The sequence below is a fragment of the Oncorhynchus kisutch genome, unplaced genomic scaffold (genome assembly GCF_002021735.2).
Source record: "Oncorhynchus kisutch isolate 150728-3 unplaced genomic scaffold, Okis_V2 Okis05a-Okis16b_hom, whole genome shotgun sequence".
In the NCBI taxonomy this organism is placed as follows: Eukaryota; Metazoa; Chordata; class Actinopteri; order Salmoniformes; family Salmonidae; genus Oncorhynchus; species Oncorhynchus kisutch.
This window is the reverse complement of record NW_022261982.1, coordinates 2,487,317-2,505,689: the sequence shown is the minus strand read 5'-3', so window position 1 is coordinate 2,505,689 and position 18,373 is coordinate 2,487,317. Positions and strand designations below refer to the sequence as shown.

The window sequence follows — 18,373 nt, the reverse complement described above, 5'->3', positions numbered from 1 at the left end:
ACCCTATATTAATGTAAAGTGTTACCCTATATTAATGTAAAGTGTTACCCTATATTAATGTAAAGTGTTACCCTATATTAATATAAAGTGTTACCCTATAGGAACAACTTAATGTAAAGTGTTACCCTATAGGAACAACTTAATGTAAAGTGTTACCCTATAGGAACAACTTAATGTAAAGTGTTACCCTATAGGAACAACTAAATATAAAGTGTTACCCTATAGGAACAACTTAATATAAAGTGTTACCCTATATTAATATAAAGTGTTACCCTATATTAATATAAAGTGTTACCCTATAGGAACAACTTAATGTAAAGTGTTACCCTATAGGAACAACTTAATGTAAAGTGTTACCCTATAGGAACAACTTAATGTAAAGTGTTACCCTATAGGAACAACTAAATATAAAGTGTTACCCTATAGGAACAACTTAATGTAAAGTGTTACCCTATAGGAACAACTAAATATAAAGTGTTACCCTATAGGAACAACTTAATGTAAAGTGTTACCCTATAGGAACAACTTAATATAAAGTGTTACCCTATAGGAACAACTTAATATAAAGTGTTACCCTATAGGAACAACTTAATATAAAGTGTTACCCTATAGGAACATCTTAATGTAAAGTGTTACCCTATATTAATGTAAAGTGTTACCCTATAGGAACAACTTAATGTAAAGTGTTACCCTATAGGAACAACTTAATGTAAAGTGTTACCCTATATTAATGTAAAGTGTTACCCTATAGGAACAACTTAATGTAAAGTGTTACCCTATAGGAACAACTTAATGTAAAGTGTTACCCTATAGGAACAACTTAATGTAAAGTGTTACCCTATAGGAACAACTTAATGTAAAGTGTTACCCTATAGGAACAACTAAATATAAAGTGTTACCCTATAGGAACAACTTAATGTAAAGTGTTACCCTATAGGAACAACTAAATATAAAGTGTTACCCTATAGGAACATCTTAATGTAAAGTGTTACCCTATAGGAACATCTTAATATAAAGTGTTACCCTATAGGAACATCTTAATGTAAAGTGTTACCCTATATTAATGTAAAGTGTTACCCTATAGGAACAACTTAATGTAAAGTGTTACCCTATATTAATGTAAAGTGTTACCCTATATTAATGTAAAGTGTTACCCTATAGGAACAACTTAATATAAAGTGTTACCCTATAGGAACATCTTAATGTAAAGTGTTACCCTATAGGAACAACTTAATATAAAGTGTTACCCTATAGGAACATCTTAATGTAAAGTGTTACCCTATATTAATGTAAAGTGTTACCCTATAGGAACAACTTAATGTAAAGTGTTACCCTATATTAATGTAAAGTGTTACCCTATAGGAACAACTTAATGTAAAGTGTTACCCTATAGGAACAACTTAATGTAAAGTGTTACCCTATAGGAACATCTTAATATATAGGGTTACCCTATAGGAACAACTTAATGTAAAGTGTTACCCTATATTAATGTAAAGTGTTACCCTATAGGAACAACTTAATGTAAAGTGTTACCCTATATTAATGTAAAGTGTTACCCTATATTAATGTAAAGTGTTACCCTATAGGAACAACTTAATATAAAGTGTTACCCTATAGGAACATCTTAATGTAAAGTGTTACCCTATATTAATGTAAAGTGTTACCCTATAGGAACAACTTAATATAAAGTGTTACCCTATAGGAACATCTTAATGTAAAGTGTTACCCTATAGGAACAACTTAATATAAAGTGTTACCCTATAGGAACATCTTAATGTAAAGTGTTACCCTATATTAATGTAAAGTGTTACCCTATAGGAACAACTTAATGTAAAGTGTTACCCTATATTAATGTAAAGTGTTACCCTATAGGAACAACTTAATGTAAAGTGTTACCCTATAGGAACAACTTAATGTAAAGTGTTACCCTATAGGAACATCTTAATATATAGGGTTACCCTATAGGAACAACTTAATGTAAAGTGTTACCCTATATTAATGTAAAGTGTTACCCTATAGGAACAACTTAATGTAAAGTGTTACCCTATATTAATGTAAAGTGTTACCCTATATTAATGTAAAGTGTTACCCTATAGGAACAACTTAATGTAAAGTGTTACCCTATAGGAACAACTTAATGTAAAGTGTTACCCTATAGGAACAACTTAATGTAAAGTGTTACCCTATAGGAACAACTTAATGTAAAGTGTTACCCTATAGGAACAACTTAATGTAAAGTGTTACCCTATAGGAACAACTTAATGTAAAGTGTTACCCTATAGGAACAACTTAATGTAAAGTGTTACCCTATAGGAACAACTAAATATAAAGTGTTACCCTATAGGAACATCTTAATATATAGGGTTACCCTATAGGAACAACTTAATATATAGGGTTACCCTATAGGAACATCTTAATATATAGGGTTACCCTATAGGAACAACTTAATATAAAGTGTTACCCTATAAAATAAACTTACTATGAAGGTTTGATTCCTGCTGGGGCCACCCATACAACAATGTATGCACATATGACTGTAACCTCTGAATATTACCATTTCTTTTCATTAGGATGATGTACAGGTAACTGAACAGATAATGGAAACACTTGAGTAAATGAGGGATACAAAGTGTATTGAAAGTGTATTGGGAACAGGTGCTTCCACACAGGTGTGGTTCCCATCATGCTTAGGATCATGCATACACATGCTGGGTAGGCCATTCTTTTGGTTACCATGGCTATGCATGAAAGTGTTACCCATAGGCTGACATTGCCCCATCCACAGGGCTTGAGTGGTCACTGAATGGTTTGACAAACATGAAAACAATGTAAACCATATGCCATGGGGGATTCTGGAGCGGCCCCTGAGACAGGAACACTTATGGAGGATTCTGGCGCGGCCCCTGAGACAGGAACACTTATGGGTGATTCTGGAGCGGCCCCTGAGACAGGAACACTTATGGGGGATTCTGGAGCGGCCCCTGAGACAGGAACACTTATGGGTGATTCTGGAGCGGCCCCTGAGACAGGAACACTTATGGGTGATTCTGGAGCGGCCCCTGAGACAGGAACACTTATGGGTGATTCTGGAGCGGCCCCTGAGACAGGAACACTTATGGGTGATTCAGGAGCGGCCCCTGAGACAGGAACACTTATGAGGGATTCTGGAGCGGCCCTGAAACAGTGTTTTCTGTCAAACTAAATATCACAGTATCTTTCAATGATATTGAATGTAGCTACTGTACAAACACTTGAAAATTCCACATTTGCATGCACTTTTTAAATAACACTGAATATTATATTGCTGATGCACTTAAGGAGCGATTAAAACAACCCCCATATTGCTTTTGTTACTTTTTTTGAATACTATTTTGATACTATGCAATATAAATGGTAAGGTACACCTTTACCTACACCTTACCTACCACTTAAAGGTAAAATCAACTATCTTTTGGTATTTTTGTTCAATAGTCCGCAGTTTGCATCATGATGATGCGGCCGGTGACACTTTGCTTCTTGAAAGTCCAGTATCTTGTGAACTGGACTGCTGACATGCAACATATTTCGGGACGGTCATCAACAGTGGAATACCAAAATATCATTTTTGAGTGGAAGTTTCTTGTGTGCACTGCACAAACCTATTCCTAATGCAAATGAAATAGGCATGAGCATAGCCTATAAAGTTAAATAAAGGTTCAATTACAATTAAAATAAAATAAGTGTTTTCCCTAAATGGTTCATTATGAGCACATCATTTACATAAATGAAATGTTGAAGCTAAATTAAAATCCATAAATAGTTTATTCACCCTTCAGAGTCTGTTTAAAAGAGACTATACAATACGTCTCAAAGGAATCAGACCTAATCTAAACCCTTTTACCTTACAGAGCACTAAATGATAACTCTTTGCTGCGAGCGTTGATGTAGAGTACAGTACAGTGTTGCCCGGCTGACTCAGCGTTTTATACAATTGGGCGGTAGATTCTTCTGGAGCTACATCAAGCATAAAAGGCAGCACGCCAGTAGGGAGAACAACAGAAATCAAATAACTGTGACCATGAACGGAAAGGTACTGTAATGTGGGGCTGTGATCAAAGTCTGTGCACAGTGCTGAACTGTACGCCATCTGGCATTGGAACTATGAATCTAGGATGCATCAGAGCCCATTTCCAATGGGAAATATATCCTTGATGTGTGTGTTTTTAGATTCAGAAAACTATGATAACTACAGATGACTTATAACGACTTGTAATTATAATCATGGTTGCATTGTTTAAATTTGTCAGACACATTACAATTATTATGTAGAATAATTTCTGAACGGGATAGAATGTATGAGTTTTTGCACATCAAAATCAATTGGTTTCATGTCAAGATGTTTAGACTTTCAAAGCATACTTTGTCTTTCTCCAGATCATCTTCTACGAGGACAGGAACTTCCAGGGCTGCTCCTATGAGTGCAGCAGCGACTGCTCCGAGCTCTCCTCCCACCTGAACAGGTGCAACTCCTGCAGGGTGGAGAGTGGCATGTTCATGGTGTACGACCGGCCCAACTACATGGGCCACCAGTACTTCCTGAGGAGGGGAGAGTACCCTGAGTACCAGCACATGTTAGGCTTCAACGACTGCATCAGGTCTTGTCGTATGATCCCCCAGGTAAGCACTTCTGCAGACAGCACAACAGACCACAACTATTCACAACCACACCACAATGACCACAATAATCGATGCCATAAAATAATCGATGCCATCTTACACTTGTTGTGTAGATCCAGCTAAATGCCTCAACCGCAAATGAATGAAAAGGATAACAGTTATACCGTATTGTGCTTATCTTTTCATTCTTTTTAGATTGTGTCATATTGCATTGTATGCCATCCTATCAACCAAGCTCATCCTGTTCCGTTAATAGATGCGTGAAATGTGTTATTTTCTTTCCAATAGCACATGGGCCAGTTCAGGATGAGGATCTACGAGAAGGAGAACTTCGGAGGCCAGATGCACGAGGTGATGGAAGACTGTGACTCCATCCAGGAGCGTTACCATATGCCCGAGATGCAGTCCTGCAACGTGATGGACGGCCACTGGGTCATGTACGAGCAGCCCCAATTCAGAGGCATGCAGACCTACCTGAGGCCTGGAGAGTACAGGAACACGAGAGAGATGGGAATGGGAAATGATGAAATGAGGTTCCAGTCCATGAGGCGCATCAGCAGCGATGCTGCCTTTTAAATGTGCTGTCTTTAAAGAGTGCAACGACTTTTTAATAAACATTTTAAACCTTCATTTTTTGCAGCGATTTTCTTACCTTATTTCCACCAGCCACTGCACTGTAAATTACTATTATATCAATATAATACTCTAACCACTAAAAAGCCACTATAAGCAACGATTATACTGCAACCACTATAAACAGTAATATCAGCTGAAATGTATGTAAAACACAATGTAAACAAAAATGTCCCTTTTTCCCCAAATTCTATAATCCTTATATTTAGTCATAAAAAACCTCTAGCCTATGCTAGGCACTTGACACTGCCTTGTGTATGGGTGTTTTAGACAAGATAAGCTCTTAACAACAGAATCCTGCCGACTACGGCAAATGAGGATCTAAATAAGAAATAAGACTACGCCACTTTTTTTTAAAGGCAAAGAAGGTCCTGTAATTAACTAAAATGATGACGCATGGAAATCAGACAGGTGCTCAAGTGATCAATTGTTTTGTTTACTATGAGGAACTTCAGCTTTGAGGTACTTCAGCTTTGAGGAACTTCAGCTTTGAGGAACTGCAGCTTTGAGGAACTTCAGCTTTGAGGAACTTCAGCTTTGAGGAACTTCAGCTTTGAGGAACTTCAGCTTTGAAAGCTCAGCTCAACAGATCATACTGTCCTTACTCAGACATAATCAATCACTCACAAATTCAACTCTTAAGAACTAGTGACTAACCCTTCACACTACACAGTGGCAGGCCATATTTATCAAACCACTTCCCACTTCCATCCTCCAAAACTGTAACATTACCATAATACAAACACAAACTCATCAAATAGAATATGTGGTAATAATTTCTATGGAAGCATACATAACTCCTTATAAGTGCCTTAATAATGCCTTATAATACACTTATAGTGCCTTATAATACTCGCTATAAGATATAATGTATCATAAGTAGTTATAGCTTTCTTACAATACATTACTATAATGCATTATCAGCCTAAAAAGCATCATGCATTATAGACCTACCTAAATTGCTCTGTCACAGACCTTCTGTTTTCAACTCTCTAGAGACAGCAGGAGAGGTAGAGATACTCTGAATGATCTGCTATGAAAGGCCTTAATGACATTTACTCCAGCACTGACCTGTTGCACCCTCGACAACACTGTGAATATTATTATTTGACCCTGCTGGTCATCTATGAACATTTGAACATCTTGGCCATGTTACGTTATAATCTCCACCCGGCACAGCCAGAAGAGGGCCACCCCTTATAGCCTGGTTCCTCTCTAGGTTTCTTCCTAGGTTCTGGCCTTTCTATGGAGTTTTTCCTAGCTACCGTACCTCTACACCTGCATTGCTTGCTGTTTGGGGTTTTAGGCTGATTTTCTGTACAGCACGTTGTGACGTCAGCTGATGTAAGAAGTTAAATGTGATTGATTGATTGATACTTAACAGCATTAATTTGAACTGAGCGTGATTTATAGCATCAGCCTTTTGGTATTTAAAACCGGCCATTACCCCTGCTCTAAGAAAACTAGCTAGCTAGCTCGATCCCTGGATTTTGGAAGGTGCAGCTAGAGTAGAATAGCTACAGTTGATCTAGCTACAGCTTATATCATCTTTAACTCTGCATTGTTGTAAATTGACCCGTAAGCATTTCACTGTTAGTCTACACCAAAAATTGGATTTGATTTTGATTCACTTTGATTAGACTATTTGAGTGAGTCGCTAGCTAATGTTGGCTAGCTAAAATTTCTAGTGGCACGAGGTATTTGCAAACAGCACAACATTGTGTGATTATCTAAGAGCTAGCTAGCTAACAAGCTGGCTAAGGTAGAAATGTCTGAGCTGCAAGCCAACACTGTGTTGTAATTTACCCAAGTTAGCAGGACTAGGTAGCTAACGTTAGCTAGCAACAAATATTTGAAAAAGCTAGGCACCTGCGGACACTTACCTAGCTAGCTAGCTAACTGTTTGCTAGGAACACAGCTAACTGTGAAGATTGCTAATAAGCTGGCAGAGGCTGAAGACATGACTGATGCTAAACATATAATTATCAAGCTAGCCGAGTCAAATTAAGCTTTGACCTAAATATAACACTAATGTAGCTAGCACGAAATGTGAGTGTTCTTTGCTAGATTTTCACATTCTTGCAATGATATAATGCATTTTATGCTCTCTGGGCTTATAACGCATTATATGTATTATCAGGATGGATAATTACTTATGAACAATTAGTAAGTATGATACAACTCTTTGGATTATAATACATTATATATGCACTTATATGTATGCCTCATTTAAAATATGAACAAATATGTTTTTACACAGATGACGGCTACCAAAACAATCACCTATTTTTTTAAATTTAATAAACACATTTTCAAATGTCAGTCAGATCACTCAATCAATTCTAAATTATTTCAACCAATGGGGGTGACTGGAATGCTGTGACTAAAGGAATAGTACATATCTGGCATAATCAGGAAGTGAGGCATGTCCAGGAAGAAGGAAAGTAGATCCTGAGGGGAATAACGAGCTCACCTTGCCTAAAACACTAACTTGCTGTTGCTTGACATCAAATTTGGATAAAAGAAATACACACTTTAAACAAACTACAATTTCTAAAGGCTCTATAGGGCATTCATAGCCTTTATAAGCACTACACAAGTGCTTCACAAGTAATCCAGAAACTCCCGAGTGGCGCAGCAGTCTAAGGCACTGCATCTCAGTGCTAAAGGAATCACTACAGACCCTGGTTTGATTCCAGGCTGTTTCACAACCGGCCGTGATTGAGAGTCCCATAGGGCGGTGCACAATTGGCCCAGCGTTGTTAGGGTCTGGACGGGGTAGGCCGTCATTGTAAATAAGAATTGGTTCTTAAATGACTTGCCCAGTTAAATACAATTTTTAAAGGGTAAGGTTAAAGGACATTCCATCTGGTATTTTGACAAATGTGGCATAACCCTTTTACTATATTTTATATAGCATCTCATTGCTAACAAAGACTTTACTAAGCCTTACAAGTTGTAGTTCCTTTAAATGCACGGTGGATCAATAGCAAGGTCAGGTTCAATAGCAAGGTCAGGTTCAATAGCAAGGTCAGATTCAATAGCAAGGTCAGATTCAAATGGATTAACTACAGTATGCGACAGTGACAACAATGGGTATTTCTCAATATGTATACTACCGTGCTCTGAGCATGCAAATTGGAGCACAGAACAGTTGGCGTGTGAGTCCAAATCAGAGTATGTGAAATGGGAATGGACCATGGCTGCGAGGGGTTTTGAGGTTAAGTCAGGAGGAGGCCACCCACACTGATCATTGGTAGGACAACAGACAATGGATAATGGACTAACTCCAGACTGTTTGGCAACAAGGATGAAGTGGGCTGATGCAGAAATAGGCATGAAGTCTATATAGACCACTACACCAAGTACTGATATATAATAGCCTAATTTCTTGCAACAAATTCAGTTTTGTTTGACTATTGGTAATTTTTGACCAATTTGTATTTATAAATACATTTCCGTTCAGAATTAAAGTATCAACTGAACTGATTTCCAATCAAAGTTCAAGACTGCAAATTGGTTTTCCATTTCACTCAGGGAACTAGAGATTCTCAGGGAACTAGAGATTCTCAGGGAACTAGAGATTCACTGAAAACAAAAGCCAGCCATAACGTTGTCTACCTGTACATTACTCGTGTAATAATTTACAGGAAATATGTTCATTTAGCCTATTTTCACTTTGAAATGAAAAACATAATCCCAGTCAATCAATCACTTATCACTGAACATCTACATCATCTAGATCAAATAATGTTTTCAGTGATTTCTCTGACAGGACATGTCAGCGCGTTAAATTGAGAGGCAATGTACAGTATACATTACCAGCCTCTCATAACAAGAAGTTTGCTCTCTCATATCACTCACTCATTATGATGTGCATAATGTTATGTTATTATAATCATATTATACAGTAGATGGGGTGCCCTTTGAGGTAAATGATCATAATTGGACCAGAGAATTTTCCTTTTTCTCTCTCTGTCCACCTCACAAATGCACACAATGGGGAGTAATAAAGGATTTAGCTGGAAACCATTGTGTAAAGGGGCCCCTATGCCATTATGCCAACTCAGGACTTTTCACAATGGAGCTAGGGGTTCTTTTGACGTTAAGCCAGGTATAAAAGTACCCAAGGACGGAGAATAAGCTATACATCTTCAGGCCAAGTATCACCATATATCTGTAGGCTACCCAAGCAAGAGTCACCATGACCATGGGAAAGGTACGCCAACCTACAGCCTCTCACCACTGAAGAAACTTTCCAAATTGCAGTTGAACTTGAATTTTGAACTTGTCGTATTACTGTTTGGAGTCAATATTGTTGTTTCTTTTAACCTCCAGATCATCTTCTACGAGGACAGGAACTTCCAGGGTCGTTCCTATGAGACCAGCTCAGACTGCCCTGAGTTGACCTCCTACCTGAGCAGGTGCAACTCCTGCAGGGTGGAGAGCGGCTGCTTCATGGTGTACGACCGCTCCAACTTCCAGGGAAACCAGTACTTTGTGAGGAGAGGAGAGTATGGTGACTACCAGCGTATGGGCATGTCTGACTGCATTAGGTCCTGCCGTAACATCCCCATGGTAAATAAACAACTAATTCATATGTTTCTGTTATCACTGATAGTAGTTTGGATTGGATAAAATAGTTATAATTGGAATAACATTTTATAATAAAAAATGTGTTAACATTTAGCAATTTTTCTAATGGCTTTGGTTGTTGTGGTTTTCCATTACAGCACAGTGGCCAGTTCAGGATGAGGATCTACGAGAGGGAAAACTTTGGAGGCCAGATGCACGAGATGATGGACGACTGTGAGAACATGATGGACCGTTACCGTATGTCCGACTGCCAGTCCTGCAATGTGATGGACGGCCACTGGCTCATGTACGAGCAGCCCAACTACAGAGGCAGGCAGATGTACCTGAAGCCTGGAGAGTACAGGAACCTCAGCAACATGGGGGGAAGCATGAGCAACATGAGATGGCAGTCTATGAGGCGTATCATGGATTCTTGTTAATTCACTGTTTGATGTGAATATTAGGTTTACAATAAAGGCTACTATAAAAGCATCTGTCGTGACGTGACATTGTATTGATTAATGTGACGACTACTGCTCATCGAATTATTCATTGATTATAATTACGTGATTAAATGAATCAGGTAATTATTTAAGTCATTAATCTGGGGCACCATGGGAAAGTTTGGTTTTATTGAGTTTCTATTTCCCAAATGAACTCAAAGAATATCAGAATATATCGATTTTACATCCGTTGCTAATGAATTCATTTCCTCTACAGTCTCATCCTGAATGTCACATAACCCGGGAATCTGCACAAACCCACTAAATAAGTCCGTACCACACCAATTGAGTTGATTATTTATTTACTAACAAGCTAAAATTATAATATAAGATACACATACACACAGTCTAGGCCATTGATTAGAACTTAGTACAATGAAACAGGTCCCTAGCGGGCCAACACAATATCACACATGTTACACAAAATGGGGATTTCAAAAGAGAGAGAAAGAGAGAGGGTACGAGAGAAAAGCACACTTGGGTACATTTGTAAACTATGTTTAGTTTAACCCTAATCGTAACCCGAACTGCCGCTCTCATGGGTCAGAATACAATAATGTAATTATGTGTCGAAGGTCTCCGATGGGGTATCTCCTTGTGGACCGAGTTCTGAATTCTCCTCTGATGGTGACACTTCTGTTGTTACCGGGCGTAAACGCTCTGATTGTCCACACAATGTCAGTGTCCTTTCTCTTCATGGTCTGTTTCCTACCCTTGTTCTGAAAGGGGGTCTTCTGAGTACGGTCAGCTGTGTAGCTCAGGGCTCCAGTGTAGGAATGAAAGCAGTGTAGACACACAATTCCTTGGAGAGTGGTAACCAGGTGGTCCTGCTTGAATTCACCCTCTTAGACACAGCTACTCATCCGTAGATTAAGACGTTCCTTTGTCTTCTTCAACCTCGTGTTACGTTTTGGGGTTACAACTAATCGGACCTTGGCTGCAGCTGGTGGCCACCTAGTTTGATATGATAATACTTAACTCACATGTTTTATCCCCTCGGGTCAGAAATGGGTGTTTCCGCCTTTAGGGTGTAACTAGTTACGAGGCAAGCTCTGGATTTTACTCAAATACAATTTAGACAACTAACTTCACATTTCCTCTTTACAAAAACATTTGACTTGATCTGGGCATTTTCCACACAATGTACAGTATGCAAACATCAGGTACATATTGTGAAAACTCTTCAAGTTACAATGTTTTCGTTATAACGTCGTCATTTAACTTATAATAACATTTTAAAAAACGACATTCATTTTCATATTCCATCTATCGTCATTACTACCATTTTGGCTGACAAAACATATTGTTCCAAAGTCCGTTTATTGCATATTACTGTCACACCCTGACCTGAGTATTCTTTGTTTTCTTTATATGTTTAGGTTAGGTCAGGGTGTGACATGGGTAATGTATGTGTTTTTGTACTCTCTAGGGGTTTTGTAGGTTTATGGGGTTGTTTACCATCTAGGTGTTTTGTATGTCTATGGTTGCCTAGATTGGTTCTCAATTAGAGGCAGCTGTTTATCGTTGTCTCTGATTTGGAACCATATTTAGGCAGCCATCTTCTTTGCGTATTTCGTGGGTTATTGTCTATGTGATGTTGCATGTTAGCACAGAGTTTCTTTAGCGGTCACGGTTGATTTAGTGTATGTTGGGGTTTTTGGTCTCCTCAATACGACGATCGTTACTGTTCTGAGGTAGGTTCTCCATAGGCCCATCATACATTCTCTTCCTCCATATTGAGAGGACAAAGGGACTTTGTTTGCTGCCTTAAGATTTACAATGGGCATGATGTCATAAAACCCCCCCCAACTCCATACAATCTATTCCCAAGAAAATATGCTTGCAATCTATAACAAAATGATGATCATTGATTCTTCTTGTGGTTCCAAAACAGCAGTAATGGTATATTTTTCTCCAACACATAATTTATATATTCATATTGTAAAAAATTATAATATTTCATTATTTAACCAGGTAGGCTAGTTGAGAACACCCTTTATTTAACCAGGTAGGCTAGTTGAGAACACCTTTATTTAACCAGGTAGGCCAGTTGAGAACACCTTTATTTAACCAGGTAGGCTAGTTGAGAACACCCTTTATTTAACCAGGTAGGCTAGTTGAGAACACCTTTATTTAACCAGGTAGGCTAGTTGAGAACACCTTTATTTAACCAGGTAGGCTAGTTGAGAACACCTTTATTTAACCAGGTAGGCTAGTTGAGAACACCTTTATTTAACCAGGTAGGCTAGTTGAGAACACCTTTATTTAACCAGGTAGGCTAGTTGAGAACACCTTTATTTAACCAGGTAGGCTAGTTGAGAACACCTTTATTTAACCAGGTAGGCTAGTTGAGAACACCTTTATTTAACCAGGTAGGCTAGTTGAGAACACCTTTATTTAACCAGGTAGGCTAGTTGAGAACACCTTTATTTAACCAGGTAGGCTAGTTGAGAACACCTTTATTTAACCAGGTAGGCCAGTTGAGAACACCTTTATTTAACCAGGTAGGCTAGTTGAGAACACCTTTATTTAACCAGGTAGGCTAGTTGAGAACACCTTTATTTAACCAGGTAGGCTAGTTGAGAACACCTTTATTTAACCAGGTAGGCTAGTTGAGAACACCTTTATTTAACCAGGTAGGCTAGTTGAGAACACCTTTATTTAACCAGGTAGGCTAGTTGAGAACACCTTTATTTAACCAGGTAGGCTAGTTGAGAACACCTTTATTTAACCAGGTAGGCCAGTTGAGAACACCTTTATTTAACCAGGTAGGCTAGTTGAGAACACCTTTATTTAACCAGGTAGGCCAGTTGAGAACACCTTTATTTAACCAGGTAGGCCAGTTGAGAACACCTTTATTTAACCAGGTAGGCCAGTTGAGAACACCTTTATTTAACCAGGTAGGCCAGTTGAGAACACCTTTATTTAACCAGGTAGGCCAGTTGAGAACACCTTTATTTAACCAGGTAGGCCAGTTGAGAACACCTTTATTTAACCAGGTAGGCCAGTTGAGAACACCTTTATTTAACCAGGTAGGCTAGTTGAGAACACCTTTATTTAACCAGGTAGGCCAGTTGAGAACACCTTTATTTAACCAGGTAGGCTAGTTGAGAACACCTTTATTTAACCAGGTAGGCTAGTTGAGAACACCTTTATTTAACCAGGTAGGCTAGTTGAGAACACCTTTATTTAACCAGGTAGGCCAGTTGAGAACACCTTTATTTAACCAGGTAGGCTAGTTGAGAACACCTTTATTTAACCAGGTAGGCCAGTTGAGAACACCTTTATTTAACCAGGTAGGCTAGTTGAGAACACCTTTATTTAACCAGGTAGGCCAGTTGAGAACACCTTTATTTAACCAGGTAGGCTAGTTGAGAACACCTTTATTTAACCAGGTAGGCTAGTTGAGAACACCTTTATTTAACCAGGTAGGCTAGTTGAGAACACCTTTATTTAACCAGGTAGGCTAGTTGAGAACACCTTTATTTAACCAGGTAGGCTAGTTGAGAACACCTTTATTTAACCAGGTAGGCTAGTTGAGAACACCTTTATTTAACCAGGTAGGCTAGTTGAGAACACCTTTATTTAACCAGGTAGGCTAGTTGAGAACACCTTTATTTAACCAGGTAGGCTAGTTGAGAACACCTTTATTTAACCAGGTAGGCTAGTTGAGAACACCTTTATTTAACCAGGTAGGCTAGTTGAGAACACCTTTATTTAACCAGGGAGGCTAGTTGAGAACACCTTTATTTAACCAGGTAGGCTAGTTGAGAACACCTTTATTTAACCAGGTAGGCTAGTTGAGAACACCTTTATTTAACCAGGTAGGCTAGTTGAGAACACCTTTATTTAACCAGGTAGGCTAGTTGAGAACACCTTTATTTAACCAGGTAGGCCAGTTGAGAACACCTTTATTTAACCAGGTAGGCCAGTTGAGAACACCTTTATTTAACCAGGTAGGCTAGTTGAGAACACCTTTATTTAACCAGGTAGGCTAGTTGAGAACACCTTTATTTAACCAGGTAGGCCAGTTGAGAACACCTTTATTTAACCAGGTAGGCTAGTTGAGAACACCTTTATTTAACCAGGTAGGCCAGTTGAGAACACCTTTATTTAACCAGGTAGGCCAGTTGAGAACACCTTTATTTAACCAGGTAGGCCAGTTGAGAACACCTTTATTTAACCAGGTAGGCCAGTTGAGAACAAGTTCTCATTTACAACTGCGACCTGGCCAAGATAAAGCAAAGCAGTGCAACACAAACAACAACAGAGAGTTACACATGGAGTAAACAAACATACAGTCAATAATACAATAGAAAAAGTCTATATACAGTGTGTGAAAATGAGGTAGGATAAGGGGGGTGAGGCAATAAATAGGCCATAGTGGTGAAATTATTACAGTATGTCAAATTAAACACTGAAGTGATAGATGTGCAGAAGATGAGTGTGTAAGCAGCGGTACTGGGATGCAAAGGAGCAAAATAAATCAAATAAATAACAATACGGTGATGAGGTAGTTGGATGGGCTGTTTACAGATGGGCTGTTTACAGATGGGCTGTTTACAGATGGGCTATGTACAGGTGCAGTGATCTGTGAGCTGCTCTGACAGCTGGTGCTTAAAGCTAGTGAGGGAGATATGAGTCTCCAGCTTCAGTGATTTTTGCAGTTCGTTCCTGTCATTGGCAGCAGAGAACTGGAAGGAAAGGTGGCCGAAGAGGAATTGGCTTTGGGGGTGACCAGTGAAATATACCTGCTGGAGCGCATGCTGCGTGGGTGCTGCTATGGTGACCAGTGAGCTGAGATAAGGCGGGGCTTTACCTAGCAACGACTTATCGATGACCTGGAGCCAGTGGGTTTGGCGACGGATATGAAGCGAGGGCCAGCCAACGAGAGCATACAGGTCGCAGTGGTGGGTAGTATATGGGGCTTTGGTGACAAAATGGATGGCACTGTGATAGACTGCATCCAATTTGCTGAGTAGTGTTGGAGGCTATTTTGTAAATGACATCGAAGTCAAGGATCGGTAGGATAGTCAGTTTTACAAGGGTATGGTTTAACAGCATGAGTGAAGGAGGCTTTGTTGCGAAATAAGAAGACGATTCTAGATTTAATCTTGTATTGGAGATGATTAATGTGAGTCTGGAAGGAGAGCTTACAGTCTAACCAGACAGCTAGGTATTTGTAGTTGTCCACATATTCTAGTCAGAACCATCCAGAGTAGTGATGCTGGACGGGTGGGTTGGTGTGGGCAACAATCGGTTGAAGAGCATGCATTTAGTTTTACTAGCATTTAAGAGCAGTTGTAGGCCACGGAAGAAGAGTTGTATGGCATTGAAGCTCACCTGGAGGTTATTTAACAGTGTCCAAAGAAGGGCCAGATGTATACAGAATGGTGTCGTCTGCGTAGAGAGGAATCAGAGAATCACCAGCAGCAGAGTGAAATTATTGATGTATCTTCAAACCATCTGTATACTTACAAGCCCATACCAATCATATCCAGATTACATTTTTAATATTCAAACCCAATGTCAACATACAGTAATACTTCAAGTTACTCTAAAATCATCTTCCTCTCATAACACTGAAAACTCTTCTACACAGAGGTCATTGGTATCCTAGTGGTTAGAGCGTTGGGCTGGTAACCAAATGGTTGCTGGTTTGAGTACCTGAGCCAACAAGTAAGGCTTTTAACCCTAACTTGCTCCAGGGGCGCTGTACTACTATGGCTGACCCTATAAAAGACCTCATTTTCCTGCACCTATCTGGTGTATGTGACAACAAAACATATCTATTTTTTATTTATTTATTTACAATTAGAAATTATTTGTACTAGGTCTGTGGGCCTTTTTCTGAGTTAACCAAAACTCTACTAGTTGACACCACTAGTTGGTCCCTTCCTCATGAATAGTTTGGCATGGAAGTGTACGGTGGTCTGCAGGTCCCAAATAGCCTCCATAGAGCCAGGCCAGTTTCTTATTGAATTGGCCCATGGCCTAAATTCCAGCCGTGCATGTTTTCAAATGGCCAGGGGTTGTTAGCTCCAATGTCCCATAATATTCCAACCAAAATAAACATTAGGTTCTGTCCGTTAGTTAATTTTGTAGTTTTGTTATTTAGAAATCATTAAACTTGTCCATCAAGAGATGTATTTTGAAAAAATATGAGTTTTGTGATGACGCTGAGAGAAGGCAAACACCTTCCCCTTAAAGAATGAAACACATTGAGAATTTGACTGTTGATAGACTGCTGATAGGTAGGAGGCTGTCCCTTCTCTTTCTAGAACAAAAAAACGTTCCTGCTGCATACCGACGAACATACCATCTGTCCTCCTCTGAGTACATTGACATCAATACAAAACCTAGGAGTCTCATGGTCCTCACCACCTTCCATAGACTTACACAGTAATTATGACAACTTCCCGGGGGATGTCCTCCAACCTATCAGAGCTCTTGCAGCATGAAATAACATGTTGTCCACCCAATCAAAGGATCAGAGAATTAATCTAGTACTGAAAGCATTAGCATACTTGTAGAATCACAACGCTCCTCAGTGGCCGACAACTTGACTTTGAGCCAATCAGAGAGCACAAAGTGGGGGAGCCGAGAGGAGTAACAACAAAAAGGAAAAAATATATTGTGCTGGCTAGCGAATTACATGCTAAAGGTTTAGCTAACAAAAAAATGGCACTGGCAGCATGGGATTATGGAGAGTGAATGAAATAGTTTATTTGTCATCTTGCTAGCTAGTTATCTAGCTTTGGCCATCTGGCAAGGATCACCAAGGGTATTCTACAACAATAGCAACATTAGCACAGCTAGCTAGTTAGCTAACATTGGATACCTACAAAACAAAATACATAGGGACAACCATTGTCAAACCAAGCTGAAGAATGCAACACTACTGCTACCTTCTAGTTTGGAGTATTTTAACAAGACTGTAAACTTTCATTCATAGGCTAGGTTGTAGCAACCTCATGATGGGTATAGGGAAAATTCAAGTATCATGTAGTAGCCTAAACCTATCACTGTTACATTGAACTGGCAGAACGGAATATGAATGACAATCATCCAATAATAATCATCCAGTAATAGAAATAAGGCCATGCTCATGAAAAAGAATATCGGCCTCCCTCATCTTAAGCTGCACTGACCGCCACTGATACCAATATACCAAAAAAATGTCCTAAGAAAATGACTCTCTATGATGTCATCAGGAGTCATAATTAAAACTAAATCAGTTCCCAGTTGATCCCACACACCAGTAAGATTGTCAGACGTTTGCTTGCCAAGAGCACCTATGAACAGAGTTTTGGCAGTCAATGACTTTTGTGTGTTCACACCGAACATTCTTTGAAGCTATCACTCTTGCCTGCATCAGTCCAAGATGGCGTAGCAGTAAGTCGTCCTGTCGTGTCCCCTTGTATATATTGTTTCTTTTTCGTTGTTTACATATTTTTCTTCGCATATCTCTTTAAAAACATTTAGCTAAACCTAAGCTTCCAAATACTCTCCTGCAACCCGCCTCACCCAATGTAGCTATTTTTCCTAAAGTATTTATATTTACTTCGGAACCCCTCAACTGAAGCTAGCCAGCTAACCACCAGCTATGCTAGCGGTCTTCAGCTAACCGGTCATCAGCTAACCTTTAGTTCGGAAAGCTCTCGCCAGTTCGAACAACGCGACTCTAACCAGAGCATAACGGACCTATTTATTTTTCATCCCCGGATTCATCCCCGGATTCCCACCGCAAACGGAACATTTTTCAGCTGGATCTTCACAACTAGCTATCTAGCTAAACCGCAACCCCGGATGATTACTCCTGGCTAGCGTTTCCACCCACTTAGCTTGAAGCTAGCCCGGCCAGCGCACCTGTGCTACCACCGTAGCATACTCCTGGGCTACAATACCCGGGCCCACGACCGGTCTATCGATGTCACCGCATGAAGAGGAATAAACAGACTCACCCCATCGCGACGTCCCCCAAAGGCTAACTCTCTAGCCCTCGC

At 39.4% G+C, this 18,373-nt stretch overlaps 2 protein-coding genes across 2 annotated transcripts; both read left to right on the top strand.

The window, feature by feature from the left end:
- Positions 1–3,960: 3,960 nt before the first annotated feature.
- On the top strand, positions 3,961–5,286 carry LOC109876818 (gamma-crystallin M3-like). The gene is made up of 3 exons (XM_020469188.2): positions 3,961–4,069; positions 4,414–4,656; positions 4,945–5,286. The coding sequence occupies exons 1-3, from the start codon at positions 4,058–4,060 to the stop codon at positions 5,230–5,232; spliced, it is 543 nt and encodes a 180-aa protein (XP_020324777.2). The 5' UTR covers positions 3,961–4,057; the 3' UTR covers positions 5,233–5,286.
- A 4,100-nt stretch (positions 5,287–9,386) lies between these two features.
- Positions 9,387–10,356, top strand: LOC109876819 (gamma-crystallin M3-like). Its single transcript, XM_031813625.1, has 3 exons — positions 9,387–9,508; positions 9,628–9,867; positions 10,023–10,356. Exons 1-3 carry the CDS (start codon positions 9,494–9,496, stop codon positions 10,302–10,304), a joined length of 537 nt encoding a protein of 178 aa, XP_031669485.1. The 5' UTR covers positions 9,387–9,493; the 3' UTR covers positions 10,305–10,356.
- Positions 10,357–18,373: the final 8,017 nt, after the last annotated feature.